Source organism: Haliotis asinina, chromosome 12 (genome assembly GCF_037392515.1).
Source record: "Haliotis asinina isolate JCU_RB_2024 chromosome 12, JCU_Hal_asi_v2, whole genome shotgun sequence".
NCBI classification, from domain to species: domain Eukaryota; kingdom Metazoa; phylum Mollusca; class Gastropoda; order Lepetellida; family Haliotidae; genus Haliotis; species Haliotis asinina.
Window position 1 is genome coordinate 50,133,288 of NC_090291.1, and position 24,519 is coordinate 50,157,806.

General features: G+C 42.5%; 2 protein-coding genes across 4 annotated transcripts in view; one reads left to right on the forward strand and one right to left on the reverse strand.

The window, feature by feature from the left end:
• The first annotated feature begins 3,385 nt into the window (after window positions 1-3,385).
• On the forward strand, window positions 3,386-5,458 carry LOC137257553 (uncharacterized). Its single transcript, XM_067794878.1, has 2 exons — window positions 3,386-3,567; window positions 4,846-5,458. Exons 1-2 carry the CDS (start codon window positions 3,386-3,388, stop codon window positions 5,456-5,458), a joined length of 795 nt encoding a protein of 264 aa, XP_067650979.1.
• A 3,964-nt stretch (window positions 5,459-9,422) lies between these two features.
• The window catches only part of LOC137257944 (mesenchyme-specific cell surface glycoprotein-like), a 33,734-nt gene continuing 18,637 nt past the window's right edge, over window positions 9,423-24,519 (reverse strand). For 2 of the 3 annotated variants that reach the window (XM_067795457.1, XM_067795456.1), the window contains exons 2-12: window positions 17,241-17,462; window positions 16,529-16,721; window positions 16,249-16,378; window positions 15,510-15,624; window positions 14,506-14,682; window positions 14,076-14,132; window positions 13,170-13,411; window positions 12,398-12,621; window positions 11,565-11,656; window positions 11,086-11,148; window positions 9,423-10,674 (exon numbers count right to left, since the gene is read on the reverse strand). In XM_067795457.1, coding sequence (XP_067651558.1) covers window positions 10,616-10,674; window positions 11,086-11,148; window positions 11,565-11,656; window positions 12,398-12,621; window positions 13,170-13,411; window positions 14,076-14,132; window positions 14,506-14,682; window positions 15,510-15,624; window positions 16,249-16,378; window positions 16,529-16,721; window positions 17,241-17,462 — 1,574 coding nt within the window. In that variant the 3' untranslated portion in view covers window positions 9,423-10,615. Of the gene's footprint in view, window positions 10,675-11,085; window positions 11,149-11,564; window positions 11,657-12,397; window positions 12,622-13,169; window positions 13,412-14,075; window positions 14,133-14,505; window positions 14,683-15,509; window positions 15,625-16,248; window positions 16,379-16,528; window positions 16,722-17,240; window positions 17,463-22,336; window positions 22,631-24,519 lie in introns of those variants that run through there. The other variant, XM_067795458.1, reaches the window with a different exon arrangement.

Below are 24,519 nucleotides of genomic sequence, written 5' to 3' on the forward strand. Positions count from 1 at the left end.
GTTCGGGCTAAATATCTTTTGTCGACCATTTTAATTACATCTGTGATTCTCTTAAACCATACAGGGCAATATGACCGTCTCATTTCTACTACCAACAAAAGCTTAGATCAGTACATTCAGCTGAAGCTGACTAGTCATTCTACGATTGCATTGTGGGAATGTAAAACTTGCAAACATTACTGTGTCTCTGTAAAATTCTGAGTCGAACTGTGAGACATTTTATCCGTCGGACAACATAAGTGTAATGTTTCCACAGTGATGTTAGCTGTGTGATGCAACTGCAAACCAAGAAACGGGGTGCGGCGAAGCAGTTTACTGTAGGGAGGCTGTACGAAGCTATGGCAGCTGACATCATTCGTGACGTCAGTTACATTGTGACGTAATGTTAACAAAAGGTTTGAATACGAGGGGACAGACTGGAATGGCGCAGTGACGTCAAAACATTGTGACGTAATGCAAAAAGTGCACATTATCGTCTGACAAAGTATTGTTCTTTCATCGAAGCATCTTAGAATTACATACAATTGCAACAACAACCAATAATTATATAACAGTGGATGTTTGTAAAACGCCAGTGTCGACCCACACATATATGCTCATAATCTGAAAGAGTCCAGGGTAGCGGCGAGTTTGATTTGAATCGGTAGAGAGTTCCATAAGAGAGGCGCAACATGCTAGAAGCTCTTTCTAAAACAGCAGAGGCGAGCTTGACGTAGTTTGAGGAGCTGTTGATCCTGGGAACGTAGAGTCCTGGAAGGCACATACTGTGTTAGGAGAGATGACAGATATGGAGGGGCAAGGTTGTTGTGACACTTAAAGACTGTGCACAGAAGTCTACTTGGTACTGTACCTGAAACCAGAGCAAATGTATTATCCCAGGGGGTATATTTCGAAGTTAAAGATATAATTCTAGCAACTCTATTCTGTATTATCTGTGTTTGGTATAATGTGGAATTTGGATATTCCATTCAGAAGGCCATTGCAAAAGTGTAGGTGGTAAGACACAAGACATCTGACCAGGGTATGTGCACTGTCTTTAGTGATATACTTTCAAATGGTACCAATGGAACGAATCTGAAGTACCATGCCTAACAGATGATGCACTTGTGCAGACATGAAAAGGTCAGAACGGAGCTGTGCTCCATGGTATTTAACTTGTGATGGGGAGATACAGACAGAAGCAACCTTCACTTGTTCAGTATCTCCCTTGTCCATGTGCTGTTGTCTTCCGACTACAATACTTCAGTTTTGACGTCATATAACTTTAGTTTTCTTTTGGTCTTCCATGACATTATTTCAGAAGTTTTAAACTTGTTATCAGGTGTCAGACACTGATTCGGTGTTAAATCTATTCATCAGCTGAACATCATCTGCATATGAGAAATGAGAAGTCCCAAACTTGTCAGTTATGGTTTTGAGACAGTTTACGAATGGTCCTAACACTGACCCTTGTTCTACTCCACTGTCCTCCCAGAAAACTGTTCCTAGACATATACAGACTGCCACCTGATATGGAGAAAAGATGCAAACCAAGAGAACGCTCAGATGCTTGACTGGCATTTAGTGCTATCCCACTGATACCAACCTGAAGCTGGAAAATATCCAGAAGTGTGGAATGATCAACCGTATCAAAATGATGCCACCAGAATCCACTGGACACTCGAGACCAATAACAGCTTTCAGGAGTAACGTCTGTGTTTAATTCTGCGGACGATAAACAGAATAACAGTCATCCAGCATGAGGTTGATGCGCTTCTTCAGGTCGATAGTTCTTGAGTATGTTGGTATCAAATTTTGGAATCATTCAACAGTGGAGTAACAACAGCAATAGATGAAATAAGGAGTCGAAGAGTTGATACGACAAAAAAGAAACCATTTGAAGACTTTGACAATCTACATACAAATTGAGAAGTTTGATTTTAACTGACGTCAGCTAGAAGTGGCTTTCTTTTCGTTTTGACGAAATAAACCTTGCTCTGTCTGATGCAGCACGTTAACTCGTTCAGATTAGCTAAGTTGAGCGTAAGTGTAGTTTAAAACTCAAGTCTTTCACTATATAAACATTGCAAGCAACCAAAACAAATCCTTAATGATAGGAAAAGTTCAATGTTCGGATTCCACTTTGTCAGGAGCAAAGATGTGGGAATTATAAACATAAAATTAGGCATTTGGTAGAATTATAACCACCTAATTTAAAAATATATCAACTTTAAGACGCAGATACACGCAACAGTCTTCTTTTCTTTGAACGTATTTTTTTCCGTTCATGCTTTTGAGCGTGGAAGCTGGCTGATTAGGGCCATCGCTTTCTCGCCTTAAAATTTAGAGAAAGCGATATCACGAGACCAGAAAGCGATAACACGAGACGAGAATACGATATAATAGCACGCGAAACTAATAGAGCCAGAAAGCGAGAAAGCGACAGAGCAATAGAGCGACAAAGCGATAGAGCAATAGAGCAATAAAGCAATCGAGCGAGAAAACGATAAAGCACGAAAGCGACAGCGCAACAGAGCGAGAAAGCGATAGAGCAATAGAGGGAGATAGCCATAAAGCGAGAAACCGAGGAAGCGATAGAGCAATAGAGCGAGGAAGCGACATTAGCCACAGTTAAGTCCTATCTGCTCTGCTCTCCTTACAGGCACAGATTTGAAACAAAGGCTACAGAACATGGGATTCAAAATTCCACAATCGTGGAATCGACGGACCATGCTTCAGTTATGCCAGGAGAATGCCGTTCCAACATCTGAGACCAGCACTATTTCCAGTCGAAGTAGACAGAACCGAAGGGCAACTATCCCATCATGTACGGTGATGTCAGCGGACAACAGCCATCCGTCCGGAACGCCCCACCCCTAAGCTGGGGACCGTAGGTCCGTTGGGCAGCCTGTCACTACACACCACGACATCAACCCGGACGAAGTGGCCTGCAGAGTGAGGCATGATGGCCACGCGCTAGAGACAGTACGAATCGTCACCTATGGAGGACATCCGGCGCATGAGCTCAACCAGAAACTACCGTGGCTGACCTGAGACGACAACTGGCGGAGTTACAACGCGTTGTTTACGACACGGCCGAACCTAGGAGAATCCCTACACAGGGATCCCTATCGAAGGTGTTGCTTCCGATCATTTACCCCATATTGATACAGTTCCCCCTCACATCATAGAAAAAATCAAGGAAGGGAAATATGTCAATCTAGCCGTCCTGCTCCTGCCCAACCCAGAGCAAGGTGAACCCCGTCCCGTGGATCTAAATGGCAGCTCAGTACTCCAGAAAGACGACGTTCGCACCAGCCGTTCTTTAAAAATATACGAATTCCTAGAAGCCTTTGATATATACAAAAGGATTTTCTGTGGTGACGATGTTGTAACAATGCGCTAAATGGACCTGCATCAACAGACTTGCATCACTCTGGCCAAATACTATGGGGGATCAGCTCATTATGATTACCACAAACTCTTCGCAGCGAGAGTGGCAGCATACGCTGAGAAGGGCGTGCCCATTAACTGGGGAATCCGAGTCTCTAAGTTTTGGACTCTCGTCACGTCTGGGAAAAGGGCAAGGTCCTGTGACAAGTTTCAAAGCGTCACACATTCTACAGAAATATGCTCCCAACCTACTGAAACTGGTATTGCTAGAGGTTTGCAATATGACATAGCACTACATAGAAGAAAACCTACAGATACCTAAGGAAGGGAGAGGGTGCTATTCGATAATACTGAAATCTGTAACAATTTCAATGATGTGGGATGTAGGCGTGCCAACTGCGTTTATGCTCATATATGCCTACAGTGTAAAGACACTACACATGGAATTCGACAGTGCAAATATAAGAAAGCTGCATGACTGTTCAGTTTTCCAGAAGTTGTGCAGACGTTGTAGATCTGGCCCAGTTATCTTCGACCCTCTCTCACAAGCTATCTGCTGGATTTTACTCAACAAATATCAGGTGCAGTTTGTGCTGCATTTGCTGGATGATTTCCTCACCATTGACGCCCCAGAATATCCAGCTACAGTGACGATGCATTCCATCCTTGAATTATTCAGTCCGCTCCAAATTCCCCTCTCGCTACAGAAATGCGTAGGCCCTGTCACAGAAATAGAGTATTTAGGCATTATCCTGAACTCCCACAGTCTGACTGCCTTCCTCCCCGGAGACAAGGTACGTCGCATCCAGGAATTCATAGCATCATTCAGCCACAGGAAGAAATGTACCAAAAAAGAACTGCTGTCACTCCTAGGACACCTAAACTAAGCTGCGCGAGTGGTCTTACCAGGGCGCTCTTTCGTGTCTTACCTTATTCAGCTGTCTACTAGAGTGGCCGAACTCCATCATCATGTTACTATCTCACAAGCGTGTCGTACCGATCTGTCCATGTGGGCCCTATTCTTACAACAATGGAATGGCATGTCCTTTTTTCACGATGACGAACTCATCCTCGCTCCTCATATTCAATTGTTCACTGATGCCTCGGCTACTATAGGGTATGGAGGATGTTACCATAATGCCTGGTTCGCACAGCGATGGACTGATGTTGAGCCTCCATTTCCACCACGCCTTTCTATTGCCTTCTTGGAACTGTACCCCATCGTCGTCGCCACCATATTATGGGGTAAACATTGGAAATGCAAGAGAGTGACCTTTTTGTGCGACAACCAGGCTACAGTGGATATCATGAATAAGGGCCGATCTAAATGTCAAAGCATCATAATGGCACTCATGCGCACACTCACTTGGCACTCGGACACAGGTAATTTCATACTTAGAGGTAAACATGTGCCAGGGAAGTCTAATAACATTGCTGACTCTTTATCCCGGTTTCAAATGGACCGCTTCCGAGAACTGTTACCGACGGCGGACCTTATCCCTCATCTGTGCCCAGCCAGCTCAAGTGTGATGTGGACCTAAATTCTAATCTCCAGCTATTGTGGTCAGCAGCCATAAATCCTAGGACAAGAGTCACTTACGCTACCGGTTTCCAGCGATATTTAAGGTTCATGCTGCAGTTTAATCTATTTTCCACATTTAACAACCCAAATGGCATGCCTCCAGTTAGTGAACCCAATCTCCAATACTTTATAACCTACTGCTTTGGAACACTTAAGCTGCAACATGACACAGTGAAAACTTATTTGGCTGGCATCAGATTCAGCTATCTACAGGCCGGGATACACTCTTTATTTGACGAGACACACTCGGGATCGCTGAACAGGCTACAAGCCTTGTTGCGTGGCTATAAAAGGTTGATGACTCCAAATAACAAAACTCGACTCCCGATTACTTACAGTATTCTTTGCAATATTGTGAGAAAACTACGACTTGGTGTGTTTAGTCCGTCTACTGATCTGGTGTTAGAGTGTATGTGTATTGTGGCTTTTTTGGATTTCTCAGGTGTGGTGAAATTACCTGTGATACGTTCAACCCAGATTATAACTTGTGTATGCAAGATGTGACATTTGATTTCCTCCGACAACGGTGTGCTATCAAGCTAAAAGCTTCTAAAACAGATCCATTGCGCCAAGGCGTAACTGTGTCCCTGTTTGCTTCACATCAGGAAGCATGTCCTCTTGTGTCTTTACGTAGACTCGTCGCCACCAGACAATTATGCGGGGCACTACCTTTAGATCCCCTGTTCGTCAGTGCGGCCAAGATTCCATTTAGTAGAGATATGTTCTTGTGTCACCTGCGTATTGTGCTCAGACTTATTGGTCTGAATCCTGCCATGTACTCAGGTCATTCTTTTCGGATCGGTGCGGCTACAACTGCAGCGAAGGCACGGCTCGAAGACCACATCATCAAGACGCTGGGACGATGGCAATCTGATTGCTTTACTAGATACATTCGTACCCCAGAAATTGTGCTGCGACATGCACAACAAGCCTTGTGTACTTTCTAACATTGCCGTCCCTACATGTGGTGTGTTCTATATTAGTACCCATCACTTATATCATTAGTTTGTGTAGTGCTCCTGTGTTAGCATCACTGCGTTTACCACAATTTATATTATCACTCCTTTACATTCTACGTAATTTACTCATGTTCCACATTTGTTCTTATGCCTAACCTTCGGTGGGCTTTCCAATCATGCAAGGCAGTTGACCCTCAACCTGCCCGTCCGGCATATAGTTGTCTCCGTCCACTTTACTCATCCTTGGTTTACATGGTTCCTAGTGTGTACATTCAGTGATGTACAACCTGTTAGTTGTCCATTAGTGCATACATACTTGTAGCATTTTCATGTGTAACTTCAGTAGGCTTACCTCCGGTGCTCTACTATAGTCCACCCCCTTTCACTTCCACCTTCTTGGGGGCTCTCGGTATAACCTCGTTTTGGGTATTCAGCCATTCCCCTTAGGAACCGGCTAAGCCCCCAAGGCAGCTTCACTATCGTGTCCAGGTTTAACAACCAGGACACCAGCTACACTCCACAGGTTTTTAACACAGTATAGCCGAGCTAGCCCCCAATGTATATCCTCATATATATGTGCCAAAAGAAAAATAATAAAAGTCTACTTTACTTGTTTTTTGTTGGTGTTGCACAAAATGAAAATTTTATATTTTAGTTTGTGCAGCAACTAGAACTTATGTCCATTATAATGCATTCTATTTGCGTCTTTGTCCATGTATTCTTGTTGTAGTTGTGCAACAACCAGATGCAGTTCTACTATAATTCATTCCATGTTCATCTATGTTTCGTCGTTAGTTTTGTACTCACCGGTACCGGAAATACGTCACTACACCTATATATACACCAGTTTACCACGTGATCACCCTCTTACTCCGTCTCGCCTTTGTTTTTATCATCCCACCATCCGGCCCCTCCGCCTCCTTTAGTCATAGGTAGTACTCATACAGTACTGCCTTTCCACCAATCCCATTCTTGTAATACCTACCTGTACGTGCAGGTCATAAATACCTACGCGCTGACCTCGCCTCAGCTGCCATACGGGTCATACCACCTACGCGCTGGCATTACACCAGCTGCCATACAGGTCATACATACCACCTACGCGCTGGCTTTAGACCAGCTGCCATACAGGTCAAACATACCTATGCGCTGGCATTACACCAGCTGCCATACAGGTCATACATACCACCTACGCGCTGACTTTACACCAGCTGCCATACAGGTCAAACATACCAGTGCGCTGGCTTTCTACCAGTTGGCATATGTATCACTGCCTACCCACGATCCTTGCATACCTGACATACAGGTTCTCACAACGCCAATGGTTCTCCATCAGTCCATGCTGGCTCCATACCAGCGCCTAGTGCCTATTCAGTTAACATACTTATCCAGCATAGTATCTATTATATTGCCATACCTTGGATTGGTCTATACCAAAGTCCATACAGATAACGGTACCTCCACTAATCCACGTTTCCGTCCAACTTTGGGCTAGCTCGGGTATTCAGCCATTCCCCTTAGGAACCGGCTAAGCCCCCAAGGCAGCTTTACTATCGTGTCCAGGTTTAACAACCAGGACACCAGCTACACTCCACAGGTTTTTAACACAGTATAGCCGAGCTAGCCCCCAATGTATATCCTCATATATATGTGCCAAAAGAAAAATAATAAAAGTCTACTTTACTTGTTTTTGTTGGTGTTGCACAAATGAATTATTATTTAATTGTATTGTTTTGGAGAATGAATGTCATAATATTTTCTTTTAAATTAAATTGAAGTGTTATGACTTTCTGATTCCAAATCCCATTTACTCACTTCTAACCACTTCGTTAAACAATATCACATTCATTCTTGAAACTGCATGTTATTCGTTAAATTATTACATCTGTAAGAGAAGCGTGTAGGGGCTCTGCAATATAACAATGCTTCTGCCACAAAAGGCACACGCTTGTTTGATTAAATCCTGAACACTATCTGACAAACGGTTTCTAGGTACTGCTTAGTATTGTCGTTTTCCCACACAATCTCCGGGATTTAACAGAACTATTATTCTTTGTAGGCTGGCAAATATGAAGTGTGCTTAACTGCAGTTCAAGATGAATATGATTGGATTTGTTACGTGACAGTTTGGTAAAATCACTGATAAAACAACCGAAAGAAGCAGTCACATAATCATACTGTTTGCACCTATAGATGTAAAATCCCCAGGGATCACTTTTTGTTTACATCGCAAACGAACATGTTGACGGTTTCGGCAACAGATAAACGTTTTGAGATTTAAGTAATTAAAGTGAAATGTGAATTCCACAATATTTTTCTTGGAGAATAGGAGTACCAATTTTGGATTACACACGTGGTAAGATACGTAGATCCCATAGTGTGAAGGGGCAGTGTAGTAGATAAAGAATTCGCCCCTCACGCGAAGGTTATGGGTTCTGTTCCTTACACATGGGTACAGTGAGATGTTTCGTAGCTTAGTAACTGTTATCACTGCTGAGATCACCAAGAACCTTGCTTCACCTTCTGCGAGGTACACCATATAAGATAATGTTGTCCATCTGTTTCTTGCTCTTGGTTTCCATAAGGGTCCCCATCTGGGCATTTTAACTCGTTAACCTCATTAAGACGATGTATTTATAAAACCGGTGGTGCTGTGTTTTTTGGGATAAACGTATGATATGGAAGAGCATTTGGTGTGCCTGTGGGCAGATTGTCCTTCATAACGGGAGCATATAGCCGTGGTGTTCCAGGTTGGAGCAAGTCTTTAGAAGCATGTGCTTGTTGTAAAGGGCGGATGGTCACGCCTGCTGACCTGGTTGATGATGGCACTTATAATGCATCACTTTAGACTTTAGTCTTTATAACATGAAGCTGACAAGCTGAAATACTGTTCAAAGTGGCATAATATGGTACCCGCTCAATGCTCACTCAGATCTTACTCTATTAATCCTTATTCCAGTTTCCTCCGGGCTACGATGAGAAGCCGTCAAGAAGTGAGTGAACCTGATCAGCACTGGGTCCATTTGGTCGCCTCTCGCTCTTTTACGTTTTTCTCCTTCATAAACATTCCAGATTCTCTTGAGATAACGGAGTGAGTTTAGCTTAACGCCTCTTTCAGCAATATTTCAGCAATATCACACGGGACACACCAGCAATATCACACCGCAGATACCAGCAATATCACACGGGACACACCAGCAATATCACACCGGAGACACCAGCAATATCACACCGGAAATGGACTTCACACATTGTAGCACATTGCCTCCTCCACCCTCATCGGAACCCATGCTAAAGGCGACTAACGGGTTCGGGTGGTCAGACTGACATGTGCTTTCGTATCCCATATGTTTACATCTATGTCCATACTGTTGATCATCGGATTGTCTGGTCCAGATTCGATTGTTTACAGACTGCCGCCATATTGTGAAGCGTTAAACAAACAGCTAGCCAACCAGCCTTTGATAACGGACATGTTGCTATCACCATTTGACAAAGAATCACAGGTAGAGGTTTTCGAGGAGTTTATTTCGAATTACACTGACAGTCAAAAAGCACTGGTATATAACAAATATTCGTATGAGTTGTCACAGTATCAGCTGTTCAATCCACACACCCAGTGATTTATATTTTAACATCACTCCAGACCATTATTGTCTCAAACACCCGTGTCTACAGCAACAACAAACAGGTAGGATCGCCACTGGAATGATGCGCGTTTTTGTTTTGGAGACGTGTTTATCAATTCCTATAAAATACTGATAACACGATGTGTTCGCGGAAAGGCGGGTATGTCCCGCTCCACCGATGATACCTCTCGGGCATTCCTAACTACTCGTGTCATTCCGGATTCAGGCCGGATGCACGTTACGGAAAGAGGCGAGTAGTTACGAATGCTCCTAGGTAAAACCAGGCTAACCAGCCACATTAGGCTAGGAACTGTTTTTTTCTGTGAGAAGCAAGCCAAACCATTATTTATACCAGTAAATACGGTAAATTTGTGCTTTTTACACTCTGCTGCTCTTAACGAAATGAACCTTCAATGACTTCGGCTTGGTTCGAGGGGTCTGCTGCGCTAACGTTTCATTTTGAAGCGTTGGGGCAGCAAACTGCGGAACATGGTTATAATGGCTTCCGCTTGTGAATCCCAGTCTTCCAAAACCGGTGGCGGCAAGGGAATGAAAAATGAATAATGAAATACGAAATATGAATATCGTATCGGATTTCATATGACTACACCTGTTTTACCACTTGGACTATATAACTGCTGGTAGTTTTACCCTAGTGTAATGGCTCTGTTGCACACGGCCTCTGTACCCTATGCAGCCTTGGTAGACAATATTGTTATGTATCGTGTGTGGTATATTGTCACGTCCCGTCTGCGGTATATTGTCACGTAGCTACCTGAAGATATTTGTTTTGAACATTTTGTGCGGAACACAATGTACACACACGTTTATCACAAGAATATCACGTTGATTACATCATGCATAACCATGATTGGCATTACATATAGACATCAAAGTACAGGCATACATTTTACAATTTCAACTCTCTTCAAAATCAACAAAATAATACTTCAAACTTTAACCGTATCATAAAACATCACAGATCTCATTCTTAATACCAAGTGATGAATCGAGTTGCATATTTGTAACTACAAATTAATCTTTGTTCATGGAGGATTCAAATAGTCTTCAGTTCAAGGCCACATCCTTCCACAAAGGTAGACAACTGCGGTTGTAATTACAGCAAGCGTTACTGAAAGAAATATTAAAAATGTTTAATGAGCTTTGAAGGTCAAAGCAGTAGGTTAAACGAGGTGATGTATGTCGATTGGTAATACATTTTACATTTCAGGTTATCATGGTGAACATCTGACAAGGATAACCTCTCCTGGCACATCTAGGGAGTTTAGATCTAACGAGAAGCAAAGAGATGAGGTTCTTGGGTTAATTTACCTCTGTACAACGTGTAGAACTATAGAATACGATGCCAGACAAAAATAAGTAGGATGCATTTGGTAACTGCTTAAAAAAGAGAGTAAAAGTCTATTAAAAAATTCCACATCACCCTAACGAAACAAAAAAACCCCCGAAAGTCCCCGATAATTATATTACATACACCTATGTTGAAACATACGCAGAACCCAACATAACAGGGTGTACGTACATTCGCTTGTTAGGCCGCCAGCAGAGGATGTCGGCTTCTCTGTTTGGGGCGGTGACTTCGTAACTATTAAAGAAAGACACAGATAGATCAACGTGATACATCTAACGGCATCTTTTCGAAATGGTTCACAAATCATGATCTAGGATCAAACTTTGGGTCAACAATGGGGGCAGCTCCGGTTGATCTGCTTAGGGTTTCTAGATGACGAACATGTACGCTTAAAACGTTACAATGTAACTTGGATCAACACATTGTTATGTGGCTTAGTTTGTTTCAGCAAGTGGGTGAGTGAGCTGATTTGATGCCACTCTAATAGCAATCTAGATATATTAGGAAATAAGAGATACTTGAGCTAACGGTCGCAGTGTTCTTTAACATCAAGGGGGCGCAACTCTGTTAGCTAATTACGATGCCTAGGACAACCGGCCGCCTGTAATGAGTACATATGGGTTCATATCTTACTCATGCGGGTCACCTACCTTCAACGTTGATGATAGAGAGAGTTCCACTGACGGATCCGGTGACGAGCAGAACAGGCTTGCCTGTTGGACTCTTGTCACCACTCACAAACCTGAACAGGTCATTAACAATCATCAAGTACGGTACAACGGTAATGCATTGATATACAGTAGTCATGTTAAATTAAATGACGTATCGTTTTCAAGGGTACAATAATTATTTCCATCGAATTTAAGGTTGTCATTGATTAATTTTAGATAGTCATCGATTAATTCAACTCATATGTGTATGTCATTCGTATTCTATCAGTGCGCAACTGTCAGTATTAAATTCACGTTTCTATTTTATTTACAAATGATACTGGTTATTTACAAATGAATGAGTTGATGTTCAATAGTCACATGCAGGTTACAGTCAATAAATTTTATCGAAGACCCAAAAAACAAGGAGAAGTGATCATGTTACTAGTATTTAATACTTCCAATCGATTCAACCCCGTGTCAAACTGACCCGTGAAGGTCCCGGGGTAGAATAGGTCTTCAGCAACCCATGCTTTCCATAAAAAGGTGACTATGCTTGTCGTAAGAAGCGACTAACGGGATCGGGTGGTCAGACTAGCTGACTTCGTTGACACATGTCATCGGTTCCCAGTTGCGCAGATCGATTCTCATGTTGTTGATCACTGGATTGTCTGGTCTAGACGCGATTATTTACAGACCGCCGTCATATAGCTGGAATATTGCTGGATGCGGAAGAAAACTAAACTCACTCACTCACTCCCGTGTCAAACTGAGGATTAGAATGTATTCAGACCAGGTACTGGCCCAGTCCTTTGTTACAATCTGGGACCTACTTAATATCTTCGCAGTCAATTTCCGAGAGTTGGCGATCATCGTACAGTTCCTGCCAGGACTTAGTCCTCGTCTCTGGGATGCCGGAGTAGATGTAGTGAAACTCAGGTTTCGTAACGTCGGAATCTAATGAGTATACAAAGATGGTGCCGGGACGCTCGTTCGCCACAAACAGTAGCGTCCGTCCCTCAATCTCCCCTGTCGCGACTGCCTCTGTCTCTAAGCCCTGCAACGACAAGGCGAAAATCAGGGACGGTGTAAGCTAAGGTCAGGGACGGAGCTCAGGCAAGGTCATCATCTGGACTCAAGTTTAAGATGAGGGTCAAGGCTAGTTTAGGTTCAGGATCAGGTTAAAGGTCAGGTTCAAGGATTCGGGGAAAGTTATGACTCGGGATGATCTTCTTTGTATTGATGGATGAAACGCTATCGGTGCAATCCTGTGGATTAAGTGACAGCTCACTAATAGAATGTAAGGTGCTGACTGGATTGGTTTGTGTTTTGTGTCTTACAAATGTATTTTTAGCTGATGGCCATGTTGGGTTTGCCTTTGTCGTAGTGGCATATATGCAGGGCATGCATGACAGGGATCCCGAAAAAAAATATATGAATCATAGCAAATATATACGTGTTCGGCGATTGTAATGACAGTAAATACATCATACAAAATAACTGAAAAGCGTTTAACACTGCATGCGTACAATGGGCTGAAATCAGAGGTAAGAGGTCGGGGTCGGAGGTTGGGTTCACTGTTGGTGTCAGGTTATCAGAACTTACTTTGCTTCTGGACCGTAGGTCGTAATCTTCAAAGGGTCTGTGAGATGCTTTACCCACGTGACCATTGAACAGGTCCATGTTATGGGCATAAAGTCTCTTCGATAGGTCATCGCCGCTGTCATACACCAACGACATGTCATTTGTTTGCCGAATTGAGAAGCTCCTCCCACCAAAGGTGTAGAGAGCTTCGAGATTCCCGGACGAGTTTTTACCGGCTGGAGACACCGATACCGTCAAACGACCTGTTTAAACAAGATTAACACTTATCAAAGCCCCTACTCAAATATGGGAGTATGCATATAGAATAAGAAACAGATTCGTGTAAGTACGGTTCTACCATGCGGTGACCTAATTTGTGTTTTATTCCATATTGTTTTATGCCGCAGTCAGTTTCAGACCAACACAGCGAGTTGAAACAAGTGGAAGCCTGCTTAACTTGATCAGTGACAAAAGCAACACAATCCCCGATTCTGTCAATATAGTGGTTAAATCGTTCGCTTGTCATGTTGGTTCCCTGGTTCGATTCCCACCATTTTACAATGTGTGGAGTCCATTTCCGGTGTACCCTGCCGGGATATTGCTGGAATATTGCCCATTCCGGTCGTCAAAGATTTCATAATTCATTGACTAGAGGTACAACCATCGGGGATTCTAATTGCAGTTTGGGCTACCGGAAGTGGTAAACGTTTGAGACATTACTGCCCATTTCTGGGGTCCCCATAACAGACGAAACCGGCAGGCTAGCCCTAATTCGTTATGCTGAAGACCGGGGTTCGATTCCCTACATGGGCATAATGCACAAAGCCCATTTCTGGGGTCCCCCGCCGCCATGTTGCTGGAATATTGCTAAAAACCGCCTAAATCTGTACTCACTCACAGAGACAGAAATCCCCAAGGGGTTCTTACCAAGCAGGGTGTCACGTGTCAGCTGATCCCTTGTGGTAGCATCTAGGGCAGGCAGTACTAAAAGAAATAATCGGTATATTTTAGTGTGGAGTACTAATTGAATATGACAAGATATTGTCAGTATTGGCTCCTTTGTGACAACATTTGACATGTGAGTCTGTCGTCGAGACACACAAGAATGGCGTTTCTTCCTTTTCAACGACTACATGGATGAATTATTAGACACCAGTTACCCGATCCATTTTAGTTTACTATTAGGTACACAGAATGCCACGAAACACCTGGTGTCATCCCTGATTTCCATGGTCCATTCAGAAACGTTTCGCCACTATTTTACATTCACCTTCAATGAAATCCATCTAGGTGCTTTTTGGAAACTGATTAATCTCTGGTCGTTTATTCTGTGGCAGAGGAAGTTTCAGTAACTTACTACTAGCATCGATTTTGCCCGCTTTCACTTCCTCGCTCCATTTGTAGGTACCGAAACTATAGTCCTTCGCATCCCCTTCATTTGCCATCAAGAGATAATCCACGCCCTTGAACCGGAAGAAGACTGCAGAGTCGCTCTGGTACATGCCCAGTACAGAGTAGGGATAGAGGAACGCACCTGCAACAAACACCTGCAGTGACCTCAGGTGGGACAAACCTGCCTAAGACATAACTATTACAGAGTAGGTGTAGAGTAAGGCACCTGCAATACACACCTGCTGTATCCGGAGATGGGACAAAAGCAAACAAATGAAGGTATGTTTCAAAGTTATATCTAGGCTCTGTGTAACCAGTGCGTGGAATATACATTCCCTGGTTGTGTTAATCGACATAAACTCGATAAAGGGAAAGAAAACGAAAACCTTTGCCACCTTATGATAAAAAGATGGTGGATTCTGTTGGCATATTTCTCAAACCTATGTATGACCCGTGAAGGTCCCGGGGTAGAATAGGCCTTCAGCAACCCATGCTTGCCATAAACAGGCGACTATGCTTGTCGGAAGAGGCGACTAACGGGATCGGATCGTCAGACTAGCTGACTTGGTTGACACATGTCATCGGTTCCCAGTTGCGCAGATCGATTCTCTGATCACTGGATTGTCTGGTCCAGATTCTACTATTTACAGACCGCCGCCATATAGCTGGGATATTGTTGAGTGCGGCGTAAAACTAAACTCACTCAGAACTATGTAAACCCAACTCAGTCACCCAACATATGTTGTATTATGGATTAGTCTTTCTTAGTAAAGTACAGATTCTAGTACTCTTGGGGGCTGAGTCCCATCCAGGATTCGAACCCACACCCCCAGAGTCAGAAACCTAATCGCCAGCACCTAATCAGCCACCGCTGTTCTTTACCAAGAACGTATAATCCCAATAATAACATCTGACCACCTTCTAAGTGGCTTTGTGCATCACTGACCCATCTCGTTCACTCACTCCTACCTCGATCTTCGTCCGAAGGGTCAAGCTTAAGCTTGCTCCAGTCCTTGTATCCCAGTCCATGTACTCCGGTGATGTTCTGACTGACGAGGTCCACCGTGGCCACTGCATTGTTTTCCTGAAGCAGGAGACAATATTAAAACGGCACATTGGGCCGGTGGTTTTGTTCTTAGCATCCTGTATGAAGCCTTTTCCTCCTGTCCCCCGCCATGATATTGCAGGAATATTGCCAAACCGTCGTAAAACCAAATTTACTCAGTCACTCTGATCATGATGAATATGACCTTCCATCAATTCAATTTCCAGGTTTAATAATCAGCACGGTAGATGAAGATAACCTTCAAGACCAGGATGGTCGGCGTTCGTTGCCACTGACTCTCGACGACACATTTTCAGCACTCCGTTGTACCTGTATGGATGTAGTTTTACATCCGGGTCACCAGACAGACGGAGTGGTTAATATCCTGGGCATCGATAATTTATGTCATCGGACTGGTGACCTGATCACCATCACGGCCGGTTCTTAAAAAAAACCCGTTGACCCTTCTGGTCCGGAATCCTTATTTCATGACCATGAAGAGATCAAACTGAAGATAGGAATTTATGACAGAAATTATTTTGTCAGTCTGGATTACTCATGAGATGAACAGTGTATCGCGCCATATCGCATTTTCAGTAAACATAGTGATGACATTTCCCTTTCCACATTCAGAATCTACCAAATCAGTCTGTGCGCGTGTACCTGCAGAACGACGTATGCCATGGTGCCGTCAGCGTTAAGGGCCACGTATTCAGGTTCCACGTCGTTGGAGAAGGGGTTGTTGTTCTCCTGATACACGTGACGGACACCGGACGATCGGAGGTCTGCCACCCTGGAGCATCACAAAATATACTATGTATTTAATGTACAAAGGCAGACTCGTTTATCCGGATGACACGATCTGGATAGAGAAGTCTTCTGATCAATCAAACATCGTCAAATATACACATATATTTAAAAACAGAAGATGCCCAGATCTTACCTGTCATTATATTTTGTGAAGTTCAGTGATGTCTTTGTGTAGTTGCTGATGGTGTCGTGGAAACTGATGATGACGACGAGTCCCTCGGGGTCGGTGATCTGGTTGGGAGGGTTCTGATACGCCTCGCCCTCAACGGCGACGATCACCTTGGAGCAGTCGTGGGTAGGCTTCAACATGTCGGGGACAGCCCCCACTGTAAACATGGGAATAGACCAGCGTGCTGTAGTACTTGGTACTTATGTAGGTCAGTCACGGCGGTCTCACTTCTTTGAAGGGTAAGAGGTGACTAACGGGATCTGTGTTCAGGTTCACTGACTTGGCTGACACATGTCATCCTATCCCAGACACATAGATCGATGCTGATGTTGTTGATCACTGGATTATCTGGTCCAGGCTAGAGTATTTACACCTCGCCGCAATATAACTGGAATATTGCTCAGTGCGGCGCTAAACAGTCAACAAACAAATCATGGAATGAGCCCTCCTGAGATAAACGAAATGTATCCTGAAGCTGCAAAGTTTTAGCAAAGACAGACGTATGAAGTGAGACAAATATCTATCAAGAGTACAATAAAGGGCCATGCCGACAGACCTGTTTATTTATAACTGTTTTAAGTCATATACAAGAACGGAAACTTCAAATTCATCGAGACAATGTCGAGATACCCGTAGTTCGCGACAAATGATATATCGAGTAAACGAAGCTTCTTACCCGGAATCTGGACGACCTCTGACATCGACATTGAAGTGGCATTGTAGGCCGAGTAGATAATGACCCTGCCATTGGCTCTCTCCGCCTGGTCGTCAACGGCCGTGAAGACGTAATCGCCGCAGAACTCGACGTCCGTGAAATCCACGTTTGCCATCTCGACGTGGGCCACTATTGTCATGTTGTCTGGGTTCGACACATCGATGGCATGGATGACGGTCCCCCCTGTCGAGAAGAAGAGGGTGAGCCGAGGCATTGAAACATGCATAATAATTTGAGTTAATGAGTGGGTGAGTGCCCCAGAACGTTCTCTCATGACACCAAAGTCCCGGGTTCGACACCTCACACTGGCACAATGTGTGAAACCATTTCATGTTGTCCCCCGCCGTGGTAATTATGCTAAAAAAGTTGCTAAGATCGGCGTCAACCCATACTACGATCCGCCGCCACAGGCTTATAATTAGGATCCAGGTTTTGTGTACACCGACCATTTCCGAATACACAGAGACTATGTTATGCATGTTTCACCACTGTGTCAGACAATCAAGTGATCGATATGGTGAGCACCTACACTAACCGCCAAAATAAACGTTACGTCCTACCTTCATGAATTACTGAAAAACTGTCAAAGATATGTTTGAAGGCAGGTTTACAATATAGCTGAAAAACAGATTTATGTAAATCACAAAACAAACTTCTCAGATGCATTCATATTGTCAGGAGAATTAAATTGTCCGAATTTCGACCGAAATACACCAGTAACAGTGCTGTAAATGTCCAGAAGAAAGGTCAAAATAAGATTCTGCTTTGAGACAAAGATAAACCATTTTTAAAGTCACCATTTTGACCACAGTCTCTAAAAACATTTTTTTTGCTGATTTGCTTTAGTGAAAAGAAGAAGGTGTCTTATATATTGTGAAAAACTGTCCAGGATCATCTTAAATTATCTTTGTTCACATTTTGGCTTGCAAAGTAACACTTTTGTTCATTTTGCACATAGCAATATCAATCACTGATATTCAGGGAGTATTTGCATAAACTGCACGTGCAGAATGATTCAACAGGGTACAAAGACACACTAGAATGCATGATAGGATCCACAAGTACATGAATTATGCCACGATTAACATCTGAGGGGAGAGAAGACATTGGGGTAGTGCAGATGGAGTCGACATACAAAGCTGTTTCCATGCTTAGCATTCCTTGCAAAACTTTTTAATGAATCGTCAATTCAGCATGTGAAGATATTGAGTATCTACGGATGGCTGAAGAGGATTACGTTGCGAATCGAGCGGGATTTGGAGGCTGATCACATAACCTTGCTGTGATAACGCACACACCGGTGCAGATAAAAGAACCGTTTATGTCATCATACAAACACAGATGGATGTAGGTACGTTTATCAGCAATATAGCTGCCAAACTCACCTACCTGCCAGTCGACCAAAGACGCTAATATATGCAAACTGATATGAATCTGGTTAAAGAAGAATCATTTTTTCACCTATTTTATAAATAAATTATTAATAGATTATGTACTTAATAAAGGAATAACATTTAAATCTGCCGGGTGGTTATGGAATTACGCGAAGACAAAGCAAACACCCATGACAAAAACTCAGTGACCGAATTAGTTTTACGACGCGTTTAGTAACACTCCAGCCATATCAACACGTGGGACACCAGAAATGGGTTTCACACACAATACCCAAGTGGGAAATCGAACCAGGCCCTTCGGCGTGGCGAGCTAACGCTTGAACCACTTAGCTACACCACCACCTCTTGTGTCAAACGTATGTTGAGAGTTGGGTAAACCGGATATCATCCTAACAGATGAGTACGTTACAAGCAGGGTCACGATGACATTACTATATGATGTTGAGATCATGTACCCTCGGCAAGTGCATTAACGGACTATAAGAGTACAGCTCTCATTACAGCTGAACTTTAGTTTTGAATTCTGTGGATCGGTGTAGAGTCACTGGTGTCTCGTCGTCGTGTGTTATGTCTGTCGCATGTCCTTCTACTTGTCGAGTCAGATAATACCTTTGATACTGCTTGAACTTGCTAGAAATAGAATGTCCACGCCGTAAACTGGTCTGTTAACGAACAGGTAGGTACACTCCACAGAAATCGACCAGGGCCTACATGCACATAGCGATCTTAACGCAACAACTATCCTTAGCCTATGTTGGAGAGTGGGAATTACAATCACTGTCGCGCTAAGACCGCTTTGTGCAAGTGGGCTCAGGTTCTCCTTGGTAGTGACTTTGCTTGTGACCCATTTGTCAATTATGAACCAGTTGTCGCTGCCGGCAATGTTACAGCTATATGGCGGCCGTCTGTGAATAATCAAGTCTGGACCACACTATCCACTGATCAACAGCATGAGCATGTATCTGCGCAACTGGGATACAATAACATGCGTCAAACAAGACAGGGAGATTGACAACCTGATCCCGATAGTCGCATCCTACGACATGCCTTTGTTACTGAAGATGAGTTCTAGCCCGGATCGTCATGGGTCGGTGTGATATGAAACAAAGCGGACTCATGCACGGACACCGTTGCTTATGGCTGTTTCAGCATACCATGCATCAAAAAAGAATTTACAATTACGTTTATGACGAAGAAGTGGACAATATTTCAAATCTGAAGCGTAAGTGAAAGAGTCCGATGCGATTTTCCCAATTTGATTGTGTTCTTTTCCAGGTGAGCAATTGACCTGTCTGTTGAGCAGGTACATTTCTCCTTTCTCCGAACACCTGAAGTGCTTCATATTGCTTAATAAACACACTCCCATGGTAAAGTCAGTGCCACATTTGGTATGATAATTTATAACGATTAAGAAAATGGGTTTTTTACCCCTATATACACCACGGTGTCTGAACTCAAGATAACAAAACCAATTATCGACGTTACTCTGACAGTAAATCATGCTGTCCAATCCTATTGTGTAACCTCCGTCAAATAAAAGAGATAAGCATTTGAAATCCACAATAATTCATCGGACCATAATGCTTATCCAACACTGCAGCGTAAAGGTCGGCCTCAGTCGTGACTTTCCGGGCCCCACCACTCAAAGACTTCATGGGGATGGTGATTTATGCCCCGATGAACATAACTCGCTTAATAACCTAGCTAGCCATTGGCGCACAGTGACCGCGCGCCACGAGTGACAGCATGTGTGAGGAACAAGTGACAGCATGTGCTACTTCATGCTTGACTTCAGTTTGCACAGGGTGTAATCTTAAGGTTGACGCTTATATCGTATCGTTGTTGACACACTATGTTGGAGAAAGGAAAACTTGATACTATATAAACAGACATCGCACAGTTATTATACAAAATAAATACGATCACACTATTTTTTTTTTAATTAAACACTCTTTAATTGATTACCTGCGTTATTCTCTTAAGACTCCAAGACATATTACTTGCGATATAAAGCTCAATTTTAGACTTTGGACTTGAGACTTAAAGTTCAGCTTAAGGCTTAAATCTCAACTCTTTATGCCTGCTAAAGGCTGAAAACAGCAACAAAAAGAATACGAAAAATAACTTAAAGAAACTCTACCTTGTCACTTATGCTGTACAATAAATACTTATCAACATCATACTAGTGTTCCATGAATTACAAATATTTTAATCGTTTGTGTAGCCTTATTTATTCAAGATTCGACACAACCCTGCTGAAACCATCAAATAAATGAAATATGAAAAATAAGTCCAAATGGAAAGAAATGAAATAAATTTTCAAACATTTAATGCTACTAATTATATTTTAGTAGGGCTGTGCAAGATTACCGTTGAACCGGTATATTCCTGTACAGTATCTGGCGTTATGCTTTTCGCGGTTTGCTTCAGATTCTGCGTTATATTGCTGGACACATTATAAGCCCAATAGAAGTTTACGAAAACCTGAAAATCTTGACGACCCGTGATGGTCCGGGTTAGAATACTGGTCTTCAGTGACCACTTGTGGTAAGAAGCAACTAACGGGATCGGGTGGTCAGGCTTGGTTGACACATGTCATCGGTTCCCATTTGCGCAGATCGATGTTTATGCTGTTGATCACTGGATTGTCTGGTCTAGACTCGATTAATTACAGACCGCCGCCATCAATCTCGAATACTGTAGACTGCGGCGTAAAGCTAAACTCACTCACTGAAAATCATGGCATTCCTCTGAAGGAAAACATGGACGAAAACATGTTTGAGAAACCTTACTTTTACAAAGTATTTAGTTTAATCATTTATTTTGTGGTAATAGGTGCGATTCACCGTAATTGGATAAAGGTGAGAAATAATTACACTGTGGCAGCCTTAGGTTTAAATAGTAAATCTTACAAAATGTTTTTACTTTTCAAGATTCTGGATTCTGGATATCATTAAACAGCAAAGTGCCAAATATACTTTTATTTCTGTTGATTTAATGTAACATTTTACAATTTGTGGCTCCCACTAGCTTATTCAGACCCCAAATACTCTCTTTCAGGCATAAAGCTAGGTACTGTGAATGACCACTGTCCATCTAATATTATCTGATATTATCACACCGGATAATTTGTAGCTATATTATGGGTCATTAAGCCGACATTACAAAATAAAAACTGTCCGTCTGTGTGTATATATTCCAGCAAATGCTTTGGGTTTTGTGGGTTTGAATGATTTCATCTGTGACATTTTGGATGATTTAAGTGGCCTCATATGGGTCCAATATTTTTATTTGAACTTATGAGTACAGCCTCAGGTTCTGAATGTTCATTTCATTATTCACACTGTTTTGTTATTTTTTGTTTATATTTCTCGAGATCACATTTCACCCTGAGACCAGTATTCAACTATCATAATAAAGAAAACTTCTTAAACCGTTCAGTTCACACGCTGATATAATAAAACAACCCTTTCCATAATAGTCACTTATCCATATAAAATCAGATTTCGACATATAATCAGCCACAATATACACAAGACGACAATCACTTGCAGCAGAAATTGAACGTTCTAAGAATGTGGAAACAATTATTTTAAAAAATTAGCATCGATGTTGAAGGAAACGTATATATATTTATGATTAACTGAATGCAATTATACTTACCAACTATATACACTATTTTGTGGTTGTGGTCGTAAGTCGTTTGTTCTGCCGGTGGTGTAGAAAGTCCATACAAAGCAGTGCCGTTCACGTAAGCGTAAGGTATATATATTGTTGACTGTTTCCTTAATTTGGCATCGAACCCATCGACATACAGATGTGACAAAACACAGAACAACGATAGTAATAATAACTTCATACTAGGTGGTTGAGAGCAGGGTACCGACGGAAGATGATTTTACAACCCAGATCCTTCCCCTGTTTGTCTGGTTATTGATAGCAGCTCTAGACCCTAATGTTTTATAGTCACCCTGCAAAGACTGCCATTGGTTACACCGTTTTCGATTTCAGTGTGCCCATGTCCTCGCGGACAAACCCGTATCTGGGATACTGTACTATTGCGTAGGCAATTCCTTTGATTTATGATGAAGTTTTAACGATTTAAAATTAATCGTTTATGCAATAAAACGACAAAGCCTGTTCTGTAACATAATATCGACTCTTTCGATTTGCAAGCGACGTTCATATGTTAAGCATACATTAATGAATCACTATCAAAAATACTTATGACACCAGTATAAATGAGCATCCACTAAGCGTACACCGACTACTCTCGTCACAAATACATGCAGAGGCAAATGAGTTGTTCATCCACGGGGTGGTAGATGGCTATGTCTACCATATAACATTGGAAGGTTTTATTGTGCCTTTGAGTTTGGCGGACAGGGGAATAAAAAATAAAGTATCGCAGAGACCAGCAGACAGATAGCGTGTTGTAGAGACCAGCAGACAGGTAACCTGTTGTAGATGCCAGCGGACTGGTAAAATGTTGCAGAGGACAGCAGAGAAGTAAAGTGTTTGAGAGGCCAGCAGAGAGGTAACGTGTCGTAAAGGTCATCAGACAGGTGACGTGTTGGAGAAGCCAGCAGACAGGTAACGTGTTGTAGAGGCCAGCAGACGGGTAACGTGTTGAAGAGGCCAGCAGACGAGTAACGTGTTGTAGTGACCAGCAGATAGGTAACGTGTTGTATAGGCGAGCAGACAGGTCAAATGTTGTAGAGGCCAGCAGAGAGGTAAAGTGTTGTAGAGGCCAGCAGAGAGGTAAAGTGTTGTAGAGGCCAGCAGAGGGGTAAAGTGTTGCAGAGACCAGCAGACAGGTACCGGTTTGCAGAGGCAAGCAGACAGGTAAAGTGTTGTAGAGGCCAGCAGACAGGTAATTGCAAATTATAGCATACAGCTAAAGTATATTTGAGGTCTGCAGACAGGTAACATGTAAAGACAGAAGTGTTGTTGTTGAAAGCAGACATGTGTGCTATGATGAAATAGCAGACAGGTAAAGTCTGCATGGCTATTATTAGTTTGTATGATCGTGGTGTATGCACATTAGATGGAACATTGAACACAAGAAGGGTTGGTCTAAGATAACGCTCATCAGTTGCACCGTACGTTCAGTTGTTTCACTTTTCCAGTTACTGCGCTTTGCCCCTTGTAATACAAACCAATAATAGTGAATCGAATCTATGATCGCTGTTTAACTTTTATACTAGGTTGAATAAAATTCTGAGATTTAAGTGTTCAGTTAACATGGTAATATTATGTTGATTCGCAAACTTAATTTAATTTTGTCATATTTTTTTTAAAGTGAAATTCGTAGGTACTAATGAAAAATATTACAGACTTAGGGAACATTGTAGGAAAATATCGTTAGCTGCCATTTCAACGTCAGTACCTTGTCACTAATGATTCCTGTAAGCAAACACTACTTCACTGATGGCAACTAAAAATCAGAAATCGATGTTTTTTTTATATACAGTAAGTGTTTCATATGCAATGTCGCCATTTGTTTACTATGTACACATGCATGATGCAGTTCGATACACTATGAAATTAAGACAACAAGTATCATGGCTTCTCTTAACCTGCTTCCAAGTCAACCTTGATGTTACGTTGATTTAGTGGGCAGGAATGTCTTGTGACATGGTCATGTGTCAGGTCGCGCACACAAGTGACCCCAGTTCTCAGTGAATGGACGTGCTCTTGAAGTGTACATCTCGGGAGGGGCAATAAATTTCTTCATAACTGCTCTGTCTATCACCTCACGTTTGTAAGCAAAATTGACTCCAACACATTGTAAAAATTGTGAGTACGGCCATATAAACACACACCTCTTCTAAATATTAAGCACG

What these genes read in the sequence shown, in the direction of transcription:
- LOC137257553 (XM_067794878.1), top strand. Translation starts at nt 3,386, where the DNA reads ATGGACCTGCATCAACAGACTTGCATCACTCTGGCCAAATACTATGGG. An exon ending in ACGTCTGGGAAAAGGGCAAG is followed by an intron (nt 3,568 to 4,845) that starts GTCCTGTGACAA and finishes ACCGCTTCCGAG; the next exon opens with AACTGTTACCGACGGCGGAC.